At 33.8% G+C, this 16,944-nt stretch overlaps 1 protein-coding gene across 1 annotated transcript; it reads left to right on the forward strand.

Annotated features, from left to right (window-relative positions):
• Positions 1-459: 459 nt before the first annotated feature.
• On the forward strand, positions 460-6,620 carry LOC149807924 (doublesex- and mab-3-related transcription factor A2-like). The gene is made up of 2 exons (XM_089948373.1): positions 460-1,134; positions 4,738-6,620. Exons 1-2 carry the CDS (start codon positions 711-713, stop codon positions 5,469-5,471), a joined length of 1,158 nt encoding a protein of 385 aa, XP_089804499.1. The 5' UTR covers positions 460-710; the 3' UTR covers positions 5,472-6,620.
• The last annotated feature ends 10,324 nt before the right edge of the window (positions 6,621-16,944 follow it).

The following is a 16,944-nucleotide window of genomic DNA, read 5'->3' on the forward strand; positions in this document are numbered from 1 at the left end:
GTGCCTTGCTTTTTTAAAAAAAAAGTGTTCAACTGTAAGCAGTTATTGGCAAAAGCTGATCTTATTGTTTAGAGCTGGTGTGGATATATTTCACTTGGTGTATGCAGAGTTGTCGTATTTAATTCATAAAATACCGTTTTTCTGACTTAATTAGGGTACTCGTGAAGACTCAAAACGGATTATAAATTAAGCTATTTTTCTTTTTTATTTTATTCTCGGTGAAAATGAGCCGATGACATATCCTATTTAGTGAATTGGCAAAGGGAAACAAAATCAAAAGAAAAAATTGCAGGTATTCACAAGCTGAAAGTTAATTTGTGAGAGGATGACTTAAGTTTAGAGCCATCCACCAGTACACAGAGCTGAATAAAAGGGGCGTTTCTTTTCTGCAACAATTGTCAATATAAGTGTTGAAAAACACCTCCCGGAATCGATCGACCGAAGCGCAGTTGGTTTATCTGAGCGATAATCGTCTACTAACTTTTATACGCTTCTGTCATAGCCTGCTCTCTCTTTGACCGTTTATAATCAGGTATCCAGAACAGTACGTAGCACATTGCCTCAGAGAATATATTATTCAGTTGATATAAACATCTTCGAAATCTTACCAAAAAGGTTTATCAACGACCTCGTACTCATTTAGTGAATTTGGCAGAAAAACTTTACATATAGAGTAATCGATCATAAACAATTGTGGAAAGCCATTTAGCATGGCAACTTTGTCGGATGAAGAGAAGGTCAATGTTGACAGCTTGGAAGTTGAACGAACATCTCCTTTTCCGAGATCGACATCAGATAGATTGCCGAGAACACCTAAATGTGCACGTTGCAGAAACCACGGTGTTGTTTCTGCTCTAAAAGGACACAAGAGATATTGTCGCTGGAAAGATTGCATGTGTGCCAAGTGTACTCTCATTGCCGAGAGACAACGAGTGATGGCAGCTCAAGTTGCACTGAGAAGGCAACAAGCTCAAGAGGAGAACGAGGCACGAGAAATGGGACTTCTTTATGGACCGAATGGACTTCTCCAAGTCCATCCAGATAGTCTAGCACTCTACCCCGAGGCTGAGACATACCTACCTAAGATAAACAATGAAGAAGAAACGATGAGCGAAGGAATTTCGAGTTCGCCAGGTATTTAGAGACATTTTTAAAAAATCTGTTCTGTATCTTTTTCACTTGTCATATTTTGTGTGAAAGAAAAACATGGGTATAGTTTCGTATCCTAAACAAATCTGTATACCTCAGAGTTACAGAAATTCGCTTTCTTTTGCCATTTAAATTATTGGAAACAATATCGTTAAGTACATATTATATAATACCACTGAAATTATTGGAAAGAATATCGTTATGTATATATAATATAACGGGTCAAACTACTCAGAGACAAAAGTTCCTTTACCAAAATCCATTATGTTTTCCTTTAGGAAGGCATGCTAAAAAAGGCGTTAAGTTTTATCTAAAGATTTATAAAATATTGCAACAAAATAATCATACGAAACATTTAAAACAGAAATTTTATATCTGTCTGTAATTGTATGGTACCTGACCCAAAGCATACTGGTATGTGTAATAGTTTTGTACCTCACCCAACGCATATTGATATGTGTAATTGTATGGTACCGGACCCAACGCATACTGGTATGAGTAATTGTATGGTACCTGACCCAAAGCATACTGGTATGAGTAATTGTATGGTACCGGACCCAAAGCATACTGGTATGTGTAACTGCAGTAATAAAGTAATTGATTAATTTATATTATACTTGCTATGCTTGAGTCTCTTCATCTACTTTTCATCTTGAAGCAGAGATGTATTTTGCAAAATCCGAAACAGAAAGATATAGTTAACATTTTCTTTAGGATTATACACATAGTTTCCTATCACTCTACGTTTAGAGATAAAATTAACATCTGTGAAATTCTAGGGCTGGCTAATATCTAATTTGAAAATAAGTTGGTCTATATATCCTGCCAGCACCACGAAACAGGAGCAGGAAATGTCTTCCAGTGGTGAATTCCATGTTGATTTGAAGGTCGTAAGCAGTCGCTTCGTGTTTACGTACGAAGATTACGACACTAGATACAGATAACCTATCTTTAATATCGACAAAGGTTCGAGAGGCACCTCGGACACCTTCCAATGATAGCTAATTTCGACTGTTCAGTGTCTAAAGCTCTATATCACGTAATATTACTCTCACTACAATTTTTTTTTCTAACTAAGTAAAGTAAGGTGGAGTTACACGACATTTACACCTAGAGACTTAAATATGCCTAAGTATGCATTCAAGGAAGTAAGAAACATTAATACTACAAAACACTGAATAAATAGTTTAGTTTAACTGCAAGTTAATCGACAATGCAAAATGTGTGCACGGAAAAAGATTTCCATACACTTGCTTGCTTATTTGGTACAAATAAATCATGATTCGTAATAATTACATCATAGTTGTTTACTTCAAATTAATTATGACTCGTAATAATTACGTTTTACTTCAAACTACAAATGTGTCATTTATTTGGAAAAACAATACTAAAATGATTGTGACATAACTGACCGAAACGGTCGAAGTTAATCAAGGGACAACATTCACATACATTTGTTTTTAAAAAAATGAAAATAAAATACATATGAACGACTAAATAAATGATCTCACCAGCACGCTCTGTGATCCTAATCAAACAACACTGGCTGAATATGACCAGATTAAAACAGATTAGACCAGATTAGACATTTATTGATAATCCACATATTTCCATATTAAAAATAAATTATGACTTAAGCAGAATAAAACACTCTCATTGGAAAAGGACTTATTTTACATACAATGAGCTGATTATTAATCAGGCAGTAATATAAAGTTTTCCAGTTCAGATGAAACATTACAAAAATCATCCAAACAAGCATTTTTGTTCCTAATTAAAGATTTCAGGAAGTGTCCTATTTAAATAATACGTTACAGTAAGTGTCCTACTGAAATTGGCTTCAGTAAGTGGCCTAATAGAACAATAGGCTACAGTAAGTATCCCAATACAATAATAAGCTACATTACTGTGTTTCATTAGAAAAATAGGTTACAATAGGTGTCCCATTAGAACAATAGACTATAGTAAGTGTCCCATTAGAACAATAGGTTACGATAAGTGTCCCATTATAACAATATGTTACGGTAAGTATCCCATTAGAACAATATGTTACGGTAATTGTCCCATTAGAACAATTGGTTACGGTAAGTGTCCTATTCAAGTAATATGTTCCAGACAATGCCCCAAATGTTATCACATCAAATTGTTGACCCTATGTGGGCACAACCTTTCTAATCCTCAATGAAGTCCCAGTTTCATGCCGAAAGGGACAGTGAGTTCGCAGTAACGCCGAACATGGCCATTGTCTCGCTTGAATCAGCATTAGTGTTATTGTTCATGATCAGATAAAATTGTACTAAACAGTAATTAGTAATTTGCAAATAAGTAACAGTTAACTTTACCTGTGCATGAATAAAATTCTCCATGTATACACATGAAAATCTATCCCGATAAGGATCATTATATCGGACTGCGTGATATTGAAACTATTCTAATTATTCTACTATATATGAAAAATGCATGGTTAATAACAATGTTAGTACGACTATCGCTTGAACAGTAAACGCTATCCAATTAAAATAGCCTAAGTAAACGATATCCAATCAAAATAGCCAAAGGCAATGGCAATTCTGATTCTAATAACAATAATGGATAAAACTCGCAAACAAGTCAATGCATGTGCCTACCGACTGAATATGCATAACAAAAATAATATTTAAAAGAATTCATAAATGTACCATTTCAGCTGGAGATAAAAATGCAATTAGCCTCAAGGTAAATGAAAGGCTTTGTGACGCAGTAACAATTACAAATCTTCTATATCCGTAAGAGCTAACACTATGAATGAGATACACGCGTTAAGCTTGAAGGCGAAGGTGTACGATATTTATCTATAATCGATTAAAACAGGATGTCTGCCAAATATAGTATGCAAGGCTGGACGAGTAGATTTGTTCTATAGGAAATGTACAATAATGATTCCTGCAGTCAAACACAATCCATACATGGAAATAAAACACAGTCATTAAACTAACTGCGTAGACTTGCCTGATGATCTATGATACATTAATTATATGATACATTAATTCGATGATACATTAATTCTATGATACATTAATATCCGTGTCGATCCTCTTAACGTAAATATTATGGCGAGATTTGATATTGAAAGCTAAAATATTATCTTGAAATGATGCTGCAAACTACTGGAATCTTTTACAGTGTGGTATTTCATTCCGCCTTCGTGTCACTTTGAGGAAATATTTGTATTTTTAATCATACAATTTGTGAATTTTGTAATAAATCCTAATTTGCTTGTTTAAAAAAGATAACAATCATTGCTTTTGGAGGAAACCATCTGAAATGTGATTTTTAAATTTTCCACAAACAAACTTGTTTTATTAATTAAATCCTTCTTTTGAATATTAAACAAAGAAACGCCTGTATGATTTGTTGAATCAGACTAATTCATATAGGATGATCACAGTGGACATGTACAACAGATAATGAATACATTTTACCATTACACGGTGATACAATTTCTAAGATAAGGGTGATGTATTAACATATTATAACCATAATCCACGACAAATGTAAACTATTAAAAATGTAATGTCATGTTAATATAAGTTCCACCTCATTTTACAGCTGCCAAGAGAGCTCGAACGGATTCTAAAAATGAAGAAATCATGTCACAAAAGTCATTTGAAGGTTCAAGACCAGGATCCCCTATTCTTTCGGACCAGGCTCAACTGAACCAAGATGCAACTCAAAGGTCTCCGCTGGACTCACCAGAAACTGCATATGGTCAACTTGACGAAACCGCTGGCACCTTGGATGCATGTGGAAGTCATCCGTCAGAGGACCTGGTATTAAACTTGACAAAACATTCCTCAAAAAGACATCCGATAGATACTCTTTGCAAGATATTTCCTAATAAGAAAAGAACTGTGTTGGAACTGATTCTTCAAGGTTGCAGAGGGGATATTCTTCAAGCTATTGATCAAATTTTAAATATTCAAAAAGATGAGCAGATACATTTTGCAAACGCACTCTCTTCAGCCCCTGCAAATTACTTTCAACAACCATTAACAGCCCTTGACAACTTGGCAAGCAAATCGGCATTTTCTCCTATGTCATCCTTAGGAGCGGGACATTCTTTAAACTCTGCAAGGTACGCTTTGGGTGCCTACTCTGGGCGCAGCCTACCCTTCACAATGCCTTATTTTCCTTTGACACCTGGTCTTTCAGTAAACTCAACCCTAGGGTGCAATGGGATCGGCCATTCCGAGAACAAACTCTCCTTTTACGGGATGTATCCATTTTGGACCGGCCGTCCTGTTGTTGGTAGAGAGAGTGAAAAGCCGACAGTTGGACAATAGGGATAATCCAAAAGAGCATATAGATAACGGAATGTTACCTGATCATCATGGAATACTGTTTGGTCGCTACTTGGTCATCATGGAATGCTACTTGGTCGTCATGGGATGCTACTTGGTCGTCATGGAATGCTACTTGGTCGTCATGGGATGCTACTTGTCGTATGGGTCGAGCAAAATGTATCGTTTGTAAAATACCAAATTATATAACTGTCGACGTACAGAATATGGAGCTGCAATTGAACTCATTTTCGCATATTTTATGCATAATGTCATTAACAAAATCGCATATTTTATGCGTAATGTCATTAACAAAATCGCATATTTTATGCATAATGTCATTAACAAAATCGCATATTTTATGCATAATGTCATTAACAAAATCGCATATTTTACGCATAATGTCATTAACAAAATCGCATATTTTACGCATAATGTCATTAACAAAATCGCATATTTTATGCGTAATGTCATTAACAAAATCGAATATTTTATGCATAATGTCATTAACAAAATCGCATATTTTACGCATAATGTCATTAACAAAATCGCATATTTTACGCATAATGTCATTAACAAAATCGCATATTTTATGCGTAATGTCATTAACAAAATCGCATATTTTATGCGTAATGTCATTAACAAAATCGCATATTTTATGCGTAATGTCATTAACAAAATCGCATATTTTATGCGTAATGTCATTAACAAAATCGAATATTTTATGCGTAATGTCATTAACAAAATCGAATATTTTATGCGTAATGTCATTAACAAAATCGCGATAGAACAGATTTTATATATTTCTAGAGGTGAAACCGGGATTGAAAGTAGAGCAGAGATACCTTAGGTTTCTTCAAAACAGCTATGTCAACCAATTATTATACTTTTCAATACGTCTTCAAGCTTTATAGATTTCTTTATGGTTTGGTTTACCAATTCACTATTTGTAACCAGCAATGCCTATAGAAGAACCCTTTCTCGTTGGATGATCTTAGAACTTATCAAGACTTAAATTTTAATGATCTCTATTCAATACGTTTATATGGCTACAATATATTTCTCTTATTCTATATAACAGTATTGTCCAAAAATGATATAATACCGTTACTTTTTGGTTTTGGTTGCTGATATTAAAGCTTGAACTAGTTTTGTAAAGTTTTGTTATTTCTCATGAAGCCAAGATACTTGTAAGTTTTATTCAATCCCCCTTAATGATCCATTTATGTATGTATGTATGTATGTATGTATGTATGTATGCATGCATGCATGCATGCATGCATGCTTGTATGTATGTATGTATGTATGTATGTATGTATGCATGAATGTATGTATGTATGTATGTATGTATGTATGTTTTGTATGTATGTATGTATGTATGTATGTATGTATGTATGTATGTATGTATGCATGCAAGCATGAATGTATGTATGTATGTATGTATGTATGTATGTATGTATGTGTGTATGTATGTATGTATGTATGTATGTATGTATGTATGTATCTATGTATGTATCATAGTAAACATAATAATTTTATAATAAATAGTCATACACTTTCTCTATCAGAATGCGGGTGATTTAACAATGAGATCAGGACACCAGTGATTGAGGAGGTGATTAAAAATGGCATCTACCATCAGCAGTTAGCAGGTGATTCAAAATTTGAGATTACTATAAAACGTTGTCAGGTGATTCAAAAATGAAATGTAACATCACACGTTGGGGCGATTAAAAAATGAGATCAACCATCAATGGTTGGCAGGTCATTAAAAATGAGATGGAACATCAAACTATAGGTAAAAAAAATGAGATCAATCATCAGTGGCTGGCAGGTTTTTAAAAAATGAGATGTACCATCAAAAGACGGGGTGATTAAAAAATGAGATCTAACAGCAAAGGTTGGCAGGTGATTCAACAATGATATGTAACATTAAAGGGTGGCGGTGATTCAAAAATGAGATCGCACATCAAATGTCGTTATCGCCCAACCAACCCAGCCCGCCATCTGCGTAGGAAAAACTCACCAAGAAAGCAAACTGAAAAGAAAAATGCCGTTAAAATTCACTCAGCCAAAGTAATGACTGGGAAAGTGCCGTTTCAAACCACCCAACCAAACAGCCAACACATTACCTAGGAAAGTGCCATTAAAAATCATTCAATCAACCAACCACCAAACCGACTAATTGCGTAAGCACTCAGCATAATTTCACGTTCTGATGTGTCATTAAATACTCAAGAATTACAAATAATTTTTTCTTTTCACTAGACGTTATCGAGCTAAAAGTTGTATCCATAATGATGGATCATATCAGGATAATGATAGTATTTAGATGTTTACATTACCAATAATACTTTTGTTCTCTGTTCTCTTACATAAGCATTTTTTCCTACCTTTCTAGATTACTCAAAAGTAAAAACTACCTTTCTGTTTTGGTTTTCATCAAGCTGAATGTTTGCATCTCCGAGGTTTTATTCATATAAAAAGAAAGGTAAACTTCATTGATATATTAAGAATATAACTCCATTAAATCAAGGCATTACTCATGCTCACATTTGCAAACACTGAAATTATTTCCATTTCGCATTATGATATTTGATCTTAATAGACGTCGGTTTGTTGTATTACTTTTTATAAAAGAAACTGTAGCCAAGTATTGTGCTTCGTTCAAAGCGAATTCTCGTAAAATGGGCAACACACAGGTTCTGTCAACGAGAACTCCAATAGGAGTTACCACAGAAACAAGAAATGAATTCAAAGGGTATTCAGTTATGTATAGGGAAACACAAACAAAAATTCTTTATTTTTTAAGAGCATCTTATTACCTGTAGGTACTGATATAAGCGGCAAACCGTCTGATAAATTTTGTCTTTATATTCTAAAAATCAAATGCTTGGCATGGTGATGAAAGAAGAGATGCGAAACTAGACAAAGCTGAGAGAAATGTTTAATGTAAAAGCCATGTCACAGCCGCTGGTGGGTAATTTTGTTTCAGTATCCAGTGCACATCAGTACCCAAACCTTTATGCGGACTGCTTTGATTTACAATTACACTAACAACGATCTGGAGACACGTACTAAATTTATTTACATAGCCATTTGTCACAAACAAAGAGCAACAATAATCATTCCAAACTTTGAATTGGATTTTTAGATTGTGTTTATTTTATTGACCCGCTTTATTGTTTCTCGTTAATCATTATACTCCAGTGAGAGTTGTGTATTCATTATGGCTTCACGATAAATGTTCTTCTAAAGACTTGTTTTCCTTTGATGGATATATCCCCTATAAATAATTCAATAACCAGTCAAAAAGGTTTTCTTCAAATTGTAAATGTGAAACCACTAGGAACAAAAAGCTGAATCTATTAACTGAATTCAAAATTCCACTAAATGTTTCTAGATTTCATTCCAATATGGAACACTCGTTTAATCTGTCGATATTTATACCTGTCATTTAATACATTGGGTAGTGTTCGTTCACCCATACGATATTTTCGATTATTTCAGCGTACTGGATTGCTTGTAGAAAAAAATGCAAACAAACACTTGCAATTTTTCATGTCTATTACAAACTAAATTTTCAACAGGTGCAATATAGCTTTGATGCAATGTTACATGTATCATTTACAAAGGTTCATAAATCCTCATTGTAAGATTGCATGAGCCAAAATATACTACACATAACTGGCCCTACACAACTACACAAAGTGTTAAGGCAATAGCAAAATAACCAGGCTTTGAAAGGGAATATATATTAAGTACGATTGTATATATATATATATATATATATATATATATATATATATATATATATATATATATATATATATATATATATATATATATATATAATGCAAATCATATGGCGAATACCAGTCCTTCCAAGTGCACTGGATCCAGCAAAACAGAACGTGTTTCAGGGATTGATTAAGATAAATACAATAAACTGACAACGGACAGTGCAAAACAAGTATCTAACTAGCATGAGTGATTTCGACTCTTAATGAGTTTTTTCAAAGACAAATACAAAACATAGACAAGACAAACAAATAAAACGGAAAAACTGTTGTGTTTGCAAAACTTTACATGATTATTTCTGCTGGAATGAAACCTTTAGATTTATTTTGCTCCAACTTGTTTATTTCAACCTGTCGTGGATTCCGGAAAATATTTTCTACTGACCTAGAAATCGATGAGACATACCGATATCTTTAATTTTATGTAAATTTATGTAAGCGTACATATTTCCCATATATTTCATATTTTAGTAGTAATTATAGGCTATTGGGTGACTAATAATCAAATTTAGAGACTTATTTAAAAAAAGTGTGTCGGCTGCAAAAAGATAATTTTATTTGTGCTTGACTGCCTTTTTCTAGTCTACATGGTTTATCCCGCTTGGTTTCAAAATATTAAGGTGACGTATCCAGTAAGATTCCTATTCTTTCTTGGTTTCCGAACTCCAGTTCGGGTTGTGAGCAATTGCAATAAATGTTATATCACTGAAAGTGTGGCCAGGGGAGGATAAGTGTTCGTCGACCGGGCGTCTGTACAGCTTCTTTGTCATCCAATCAGATCTATTAAGGCAGATCCTTTTTTGCAGCTTTTCATTTTCTCCGACATACTGAAGGCTGTAGCTTTTACATGTGATGAGATAAATTACATTCTCTGTTTTGCACGTTTCGTTTGGACCTTGTATGTTCAGGATATATATATATCCCGCAAATATAGTTTTTGTTATAGAAAACAGTCGATTTAAAACTTCCCTTTCCATTGCTGATATATAATCATGAAAATACTGGCAAAGACTGAAGCAAATCTGTAAACATTCCATTTCCTTTACTCTGGATAGTAATTCTATAGTTGCAGAAAATTTCGAGCGTGCTTACAATGTGTAGTAATGTATGTAAAGATATTAATTCAAATTAGGTGGGACACGAGAAAGTTTCTGTTTTGCTTTTCAGATAGGAATGTACATCATACAATTTATTTTTATAAAATGCTATTGGATTCAATAACTTTATTATTGATTTACTTTTACTAGGATTTTAATATTATATTCTGGCTAAAAATCAAATGTGTCACGTGTTTAAAATTTTATTTACAATGTTTCTTCGTCTGAATTTAAGAAAAGTAGTAACAGTCTCTGCGTTGAAAATAAAATAGGCACACGAAGTACATTTACGTACTATTTTTTGTTGCAATGTCATGCAACTCGTGGTTGTTTCCAGACAATGGATAACTGTCTCTCTGTTCTAATGTCATGCAAATCTCGGTCGTTTCCAGACAATGGATAGCTGTCTCTCTGTTGTAATGTCATGCAAATCGTGGTTGTTTCCAGACAATGGATAACTGTCTCTCTGTTGTAATGTCATGCAAATCGTGTTGTTTCCAGACAATGGATAGCTGTCTCTCTGTTCTAATGTCATGCAAATCGTGGTTGTTTCCAGACAATAGATAGCTGTCTCTCTGTTCTGATGTTATGCAAATCGTGGTTGTTTCCAGACAATGTTTCCAGACAATGGATAGCTGTCTCTCCGTTCTGATGTCATGCAAATCGTGGTTGTTTCCAGACAATGGATATCTGTCTCTCTGTTCTGATGTCATGCAAATCGTGGTTGTTTCCAGGAAATGGATAGCCGTCTATCTGTTGTAATGTCATGCAAATCGCGGTTGTTTCCATACAAAAGACAACTCTCTCTGTTCTGATGTCATGCAACTCGTGGTTGTTTCCAGACAATGGATAACGGTCTCTTTATTGTAATGTCATGCAAATCGTGTTGTTTCCAGACGATGGATAACGGTCTCTCTGTTGTAATGTCATACAAACTGTAGTTGTTTCCAGACAATGGCTAACTGTTTCTCTGTTCTAATGTCATGTAAATCTTGGTTGTTTCCAGACAATGGATAACTGTCTCTCTCTTAAAATGTCATGCAAATCGTGCTGTTTCCAGATAATGGATAACTGTCTCTCTGTTGTAATGTCATACAAATTGTAGTTGTTTCCAGACACCGCATAACTGTCCCTCTGTTGTAATATCATGGTTATTTCCAGACAATGGATAACGGTCTCTTTATTGTAATGTCATGCAAATCGTGTTGTTTCCAGACGATGGATAACGGTCTCTCTGTTGTAATGTCATACAAATTGTGGTTGTTTCCAGACAATGGCTAACTGTCTCTCTGTTCTAATGTCATGTAAATCTCGGTTGTTTCCAGACAATAGATAACTGTCTCTCTGTTCTAATGTCATGCAAATCGTGGTTGTTTCCAGACAATGGCTAACTGTCTCTCTGTTCTAATGTCTTGTAAATCTCGGTTGTTTCCAGACAATGGATAACTGTCTCTCTCTTAAAATGTCATACAAATCGTGCTGTTTCCAGATAATGGATAACTGTCTCTCTGTTGTAATGTCATACAAATTGTAGTTGTTTCCAGACACCGCATAACTGTCCCTCTTTTGTAATATCATGGTTATTTCCAGACAAGGGATAACGGTCTTTTTATTGTAATGTCATGCAAATTGTGTTTGTTTCCAGACAATGGATAACTGTCTCTTTATTGTAATGTCATACAAATCGTGGTTGTTTCCAGACAATGGATAACACTCTCTCTGTTGTAATATCATGGTTGTTTCCAGGCAATGGATAGCTGTCTATCTGTTGTAATGTCATGCAAATCGTGTTATTTCCAGACAATGGATAAGGGTCTCTCTGTTAAAATGTCATGCAAATCGTGGTAGTTTCCAGACAATGGATAACTGTCTCTCTGTTGTCAATCTTTTATTACTGGATAAATTGCAGTTGACTATCAAATGTTGAAATTATGCCTGTGGCGATTATGTACATGAAAAGACACATAAATAATATACTTTGTTTAGATTATTTATTATGAACAAGGGAAGTGAAATTAATTGTCATCGAAATGCGTTAGAATTTTATTATCGAGGCATTTCATTTTTTGGAGGGGTTCTGCAATGTACGTTTTTTATTGCATCATTTAATAGTGTGAAATGTTAAAATTGCTCAACGTTCTCTTGGTTTTCATATAACTGCGTAGTGGCAGCTGAGACCATTTTGAGAAAAAGATTGGCACATTTCGTTGCAGTTTGCGAAATACTCGTCATGATACGTGGATCCTGTACAGGTTGGATGACGTTTCTCAAGAATGAACATATGCTTTTAAATTCGTTTTATCTTCAAAGAAATAAAGCAACCGGAAGCGGAAATTTATACCAATAACATGTCTTGTCAAATCACGTTAAATTCGCCGAGACAAAGAAATGGTTTCCTCTAGGAGGAAAAATCAGCTGCATTCTTAAAGAAAGAGGATTCCACAAACAACATGGAATTTTATTTTGGCGTAAGGCAATCCATGTTTGTGTTCTTATTGGGACTACGGCAAATTAAGTTTCATTGAATGCTTGACAAGTACGATCGATAACAACTTGTAAAGTAAAATGCTAGTCACGTTCGTTAAAAAAGTTTACATGGAAGAAATTTACAATGATACTGCAAATTTTCAATCCTGATACTATCAGGTTTATCAAAATCGTCTAAGACTTGTCAAGATTAATTTTCAAAGCCCCATTTAAGACAGAAATATGACATAAATAAAATAATTAAATTGTATGATACATGCGTGAGACATGCGTTTTCACAAGGACAACGAGTTGTAAATTGACGTAATGAAAATCGTAGGCGTTGAATACTTGTATCTCCAAATAAATATTTGGCCGTTAAGAAAAGTCAGGTTCAGTTAATGGTCAATATCAAGGCAACCTTTCAATATGGTGAGACAACCAACATAAAGATCAGCTGATATCGTCAATAGCACTAAAATGTATCTCCTACGTGTTTCCAAGGCAGTGGAATTCATTTTTTTAAATAAAAATCTTCGATAATTAGGGAGGACAAATGTAGCACAAATTTTATTATATGCCGCCATTACTTCCGTATATGTAATAAAATGTCCTTTGGGTTTGACTGTTGGTAATCATGATTTCTTCGTAGATTTATTTTTGTAACTTCTTTTGATAATCATGACTTATTCGTAGATTTATTTGTGTAACTTCTTAAAGGCTCGTGTTTGCACGGCTTAATATACATTGGAGACTGTAATGTTCGTGTTTTTCTAGATACAGTCTAATCGACTCTAGGGTATGTAAAGCTCGCGTTCTTCACAAGTACAGCCTAATAGACACTAATAACTGTAAAGGACAGCGTTCATTCAGGTATAGCCTAATAGACACTATTAACTGTAAAGCTAGCGTTCTTACAAGTAGAGCCTAATAGACACAATAAACTGTAAGGATAGCGTTAATTCAGGTACAGCATAATATACACTGTAAACTGTAAAGCTAGCGATCATTCAGGTACAGCCTAATATACACTATAAACGGTAAGGCTAGGGTTCTTACAGGTACAGCCTAATCGACACTAATAGACACAATGAACTATAAGTGTCTCTTTCTTGAAGGTACAGCCTAAAAAATTCAAGAAACTGTAAGGCACGTGTTGATCACAGGTACAACCTAATCGACACTAGAAACTGTTGCCTTCGTAACATTACCTCCAATTGTAAAAACCCAAGGAACATTTAATACATAAAACAGAAGAAAATAACAACACGTAGGGTGTTTTCCACTTAATCAAACTATAGCTAATTTGGGATATGTGAAAGTCGTGTATAATAACTTTGTTATACTCAACAGCGGCATCGATTGAAACTCTCTGTATCTGTTGGTAATGTTATACATTTTGCCGGAATTATTCGTTAGTTTCTGCTTTCTAACTATTTAAGTAGTATTTAACTAAGTAGTTAGTTATAGTCTCTCTTGAGAAAACGAGGGAGAAAAATAAAGACTAATTCTTGTAATATAAGTATTCAACAATCATAAGTTAGTGACTGTTAAATCCTAGAGAGACTGTAGAGAGAGAAAAATGCTAAAATTACTGATGCGCACCTTTATGTTAAAGGTACAGGAGTCCGCACACTAAGAGAAGTGTACTCAATTGACCTCAACAGAACCACAGAGGAGGAGTAAAATTTGAGAAGGACGGATGTCAGCACACATGGACTAGGATAACACAATAGTTTCTTTTTCACATTTTGTAGCATTGCATAGAAGAAAAAAACAACGACACTTTTATACATAAACCATGAGAAAAACTCAAATAAGTATCCATCTTTCCTTTTTACTCTGTTATTGTTCCAACGATATATATATATATATATATATATGAATGTACTCTATGCACGTTCCAACAATATATAAATTTAGACATGAATGTATTCTATGAACCTTCCAAGGATATATATATATATATGTGTGTGTGTATATATATATATATATATATATATATATATATATATATATATATATATATATATATATATATATATATATATATATATATATAGATATATATATATATAGATAGATAGATAGATAGATAGATAGATATTTAGACATGATTGTACTCTATGCATGTTCCAACAATATACATTTAGACATGACTCTAAAAAACGAGGCAGCCTTTGGTTAATCCATACAGATATGACTCTAATAATGATACTCTTGTTTGCTTACACTTTTATATACTTTAATTTTAAACAACTAAATAAATTCCAGAGGCTTTGTATTATTATCATTTTAATAAAAGGGTCACCTGCTTATGTTTGCGAACAGAATAGTCTTTACAGTGTTTGAGTAGGTCAAAAATTGTCAAAAGGGCCAAGAAATTCACACTGCAAATTTGTTTGAGGTTTAAACACGGGTTACCAATGTGGTTGAACATAACTGTTAGAAAATGTGGAGGCCGAATTTAATAACTCGAGTATTTAATGTTAGAAACAATCAAATGTCTATGTCTGCACTGTTCAAAATACAATCAAATTATAAAAAAAAAATAAGCAGCTTTCCACAGTCAGTCACTGAAAGCCAAATTATATTTCTACATCTCCAGCTGTTTAACTATTATTTCATTGCCAGTCTGATCCGTTAGCTATTATTCTTAAAAAGAAGATTTGTTTTTTCTCTACGTGAATATTCTGATCATATAATATTTAAGTGCTGATGTGGCGGCCCGTGTCTTGGTGATGAAATAACAGTCTTTCGTTGAATCACAACAATACTATCAAAGAATATATTCTTATTCTATTTTACTACAAATCCAAGTTTCTATTTCTAAGAATGTTATTTTTGTTTTAGCTCTTTATATTTCCAGAGAAGAATGCCTTGAATTAAATAATTTGAATAAATCATTCCCAGCCCACATGAAATACTGGTTTTGCGTATATCTTACAGCACATATAAATAAATTTTCTTAACAGTAAACACACATTTATCTCCCCTACCTGACCTAGGTCACAATTATCATTTTTCATAAAGACTACTACTTAATGGAAAATTTCAGTCTGGAAGTTTCCAAATGTTTGCAAGATAAAATCTTACTTATAATTAGAACCTCTGTTGCTAGGCTTGCAATGAAGAACCTGGAGAACAAAATGTCGTTATTTCAGACAAAGATAAATATGTTTACGACTATTAATATTGGTCCTAATATTTAACCCATACCCATCAATAAAATATGAACTATGTATTAGTTGTTTAGAGTATATAAAAATCAATGATTCACGTCAGGTAGAAAATGAACTTTAATCTATTTCAAGCTGTCAAAGCATCTTGACACTCTACATTTCAGCGCTCTCGTGACATTTAGTTTGTGCACAGGGCATGCGCACTTTGTAAACGCTTTGACTGAATACTTGTGGTACGAGCACTATCCTAAAATTCTGTGTATGTGTTTGACACTCAACAGAGTTGACCTATTGCTGGCAGGATTCTTTGATTATAAACAATGTAACAGAAAGAAGCTAACAAACGAGATTTGTTTTAATTAATTATCAAAGTTATAAATAAAACTGTAAGAGGAACTTAAAGTATTATGAATTAAATCCCGAATAATCCTAAAATGTTTTCAACAAGTCCAAAACATCTGCCTATATATTTTATGTTTCTTTGGAAGTAATAGTAATTGGAAACTTTTAATTTGAAATTTTGTTTGAAGTGTTACAAATTGTGTTCCAGTCTTTTTTAAGGATTGTTATTAGTTACATGTAAGAGAGATAATCATTTAACTGCAGTCATCTCGAAATACTTTTCACCAAACGTTTAAAAGTTGATAATCCAATTGCTGGATAATATAAGTGGCTTAAGACAAGAATTGACAGAGGCCACATTTGTAGCAAAAGCTGTCTTTTCCTTCTCTTGAAGGCTCATACCTAAGTGAAATGTAAATCATTACTACATAGCCACTAGAAAGTAGTCGACGAGTCTAAGCAGTCGTCAACTCTAGAAAGTAGTCGACGTGTCTAAGCAGTCGTCAACTCTAGAAAGAGAATAGGCATCCTTTACGGTTATGTCATTCATGTTTGTATAGATAGCCACCAATCTGGTACTTCCATCCTT

The sequence above is a fragment of the Sinohyriopsis cumingii genome, chromosome 1, assembly GCF_028554795.1.
Source record: "Sinohyriopsis cumingii isolate HCF-2022 chromosome 1, ASM2855479v2, whole genome shotgun sequence".
NCBI classification, from domain to species: domain Eukaryota; kingdom Metazoa; phylum Mollusca; class Bivalvia; order Unionida; family Unionidae; genus Sinohyriopsis; species Sinohyriopsis cumingii.

Excerpts from the sequence above, each read along its gene's own strand:
- LOC149807924 (XM_089948373.1), top strand. The coding sequence starts at position 711 with ATGGCAACTTTGTCGGATGAAGAGAAGGTCAATGTTGACAGCTTGGAA. Across the intron at positions 1,135-4,737 it reads AGGAATTTCGAGTTCGCCAG|CTGCCAAGAGAGCTCGAACG; the intron begins GTATTTAGAGAC and ends CTCATTTTACAG.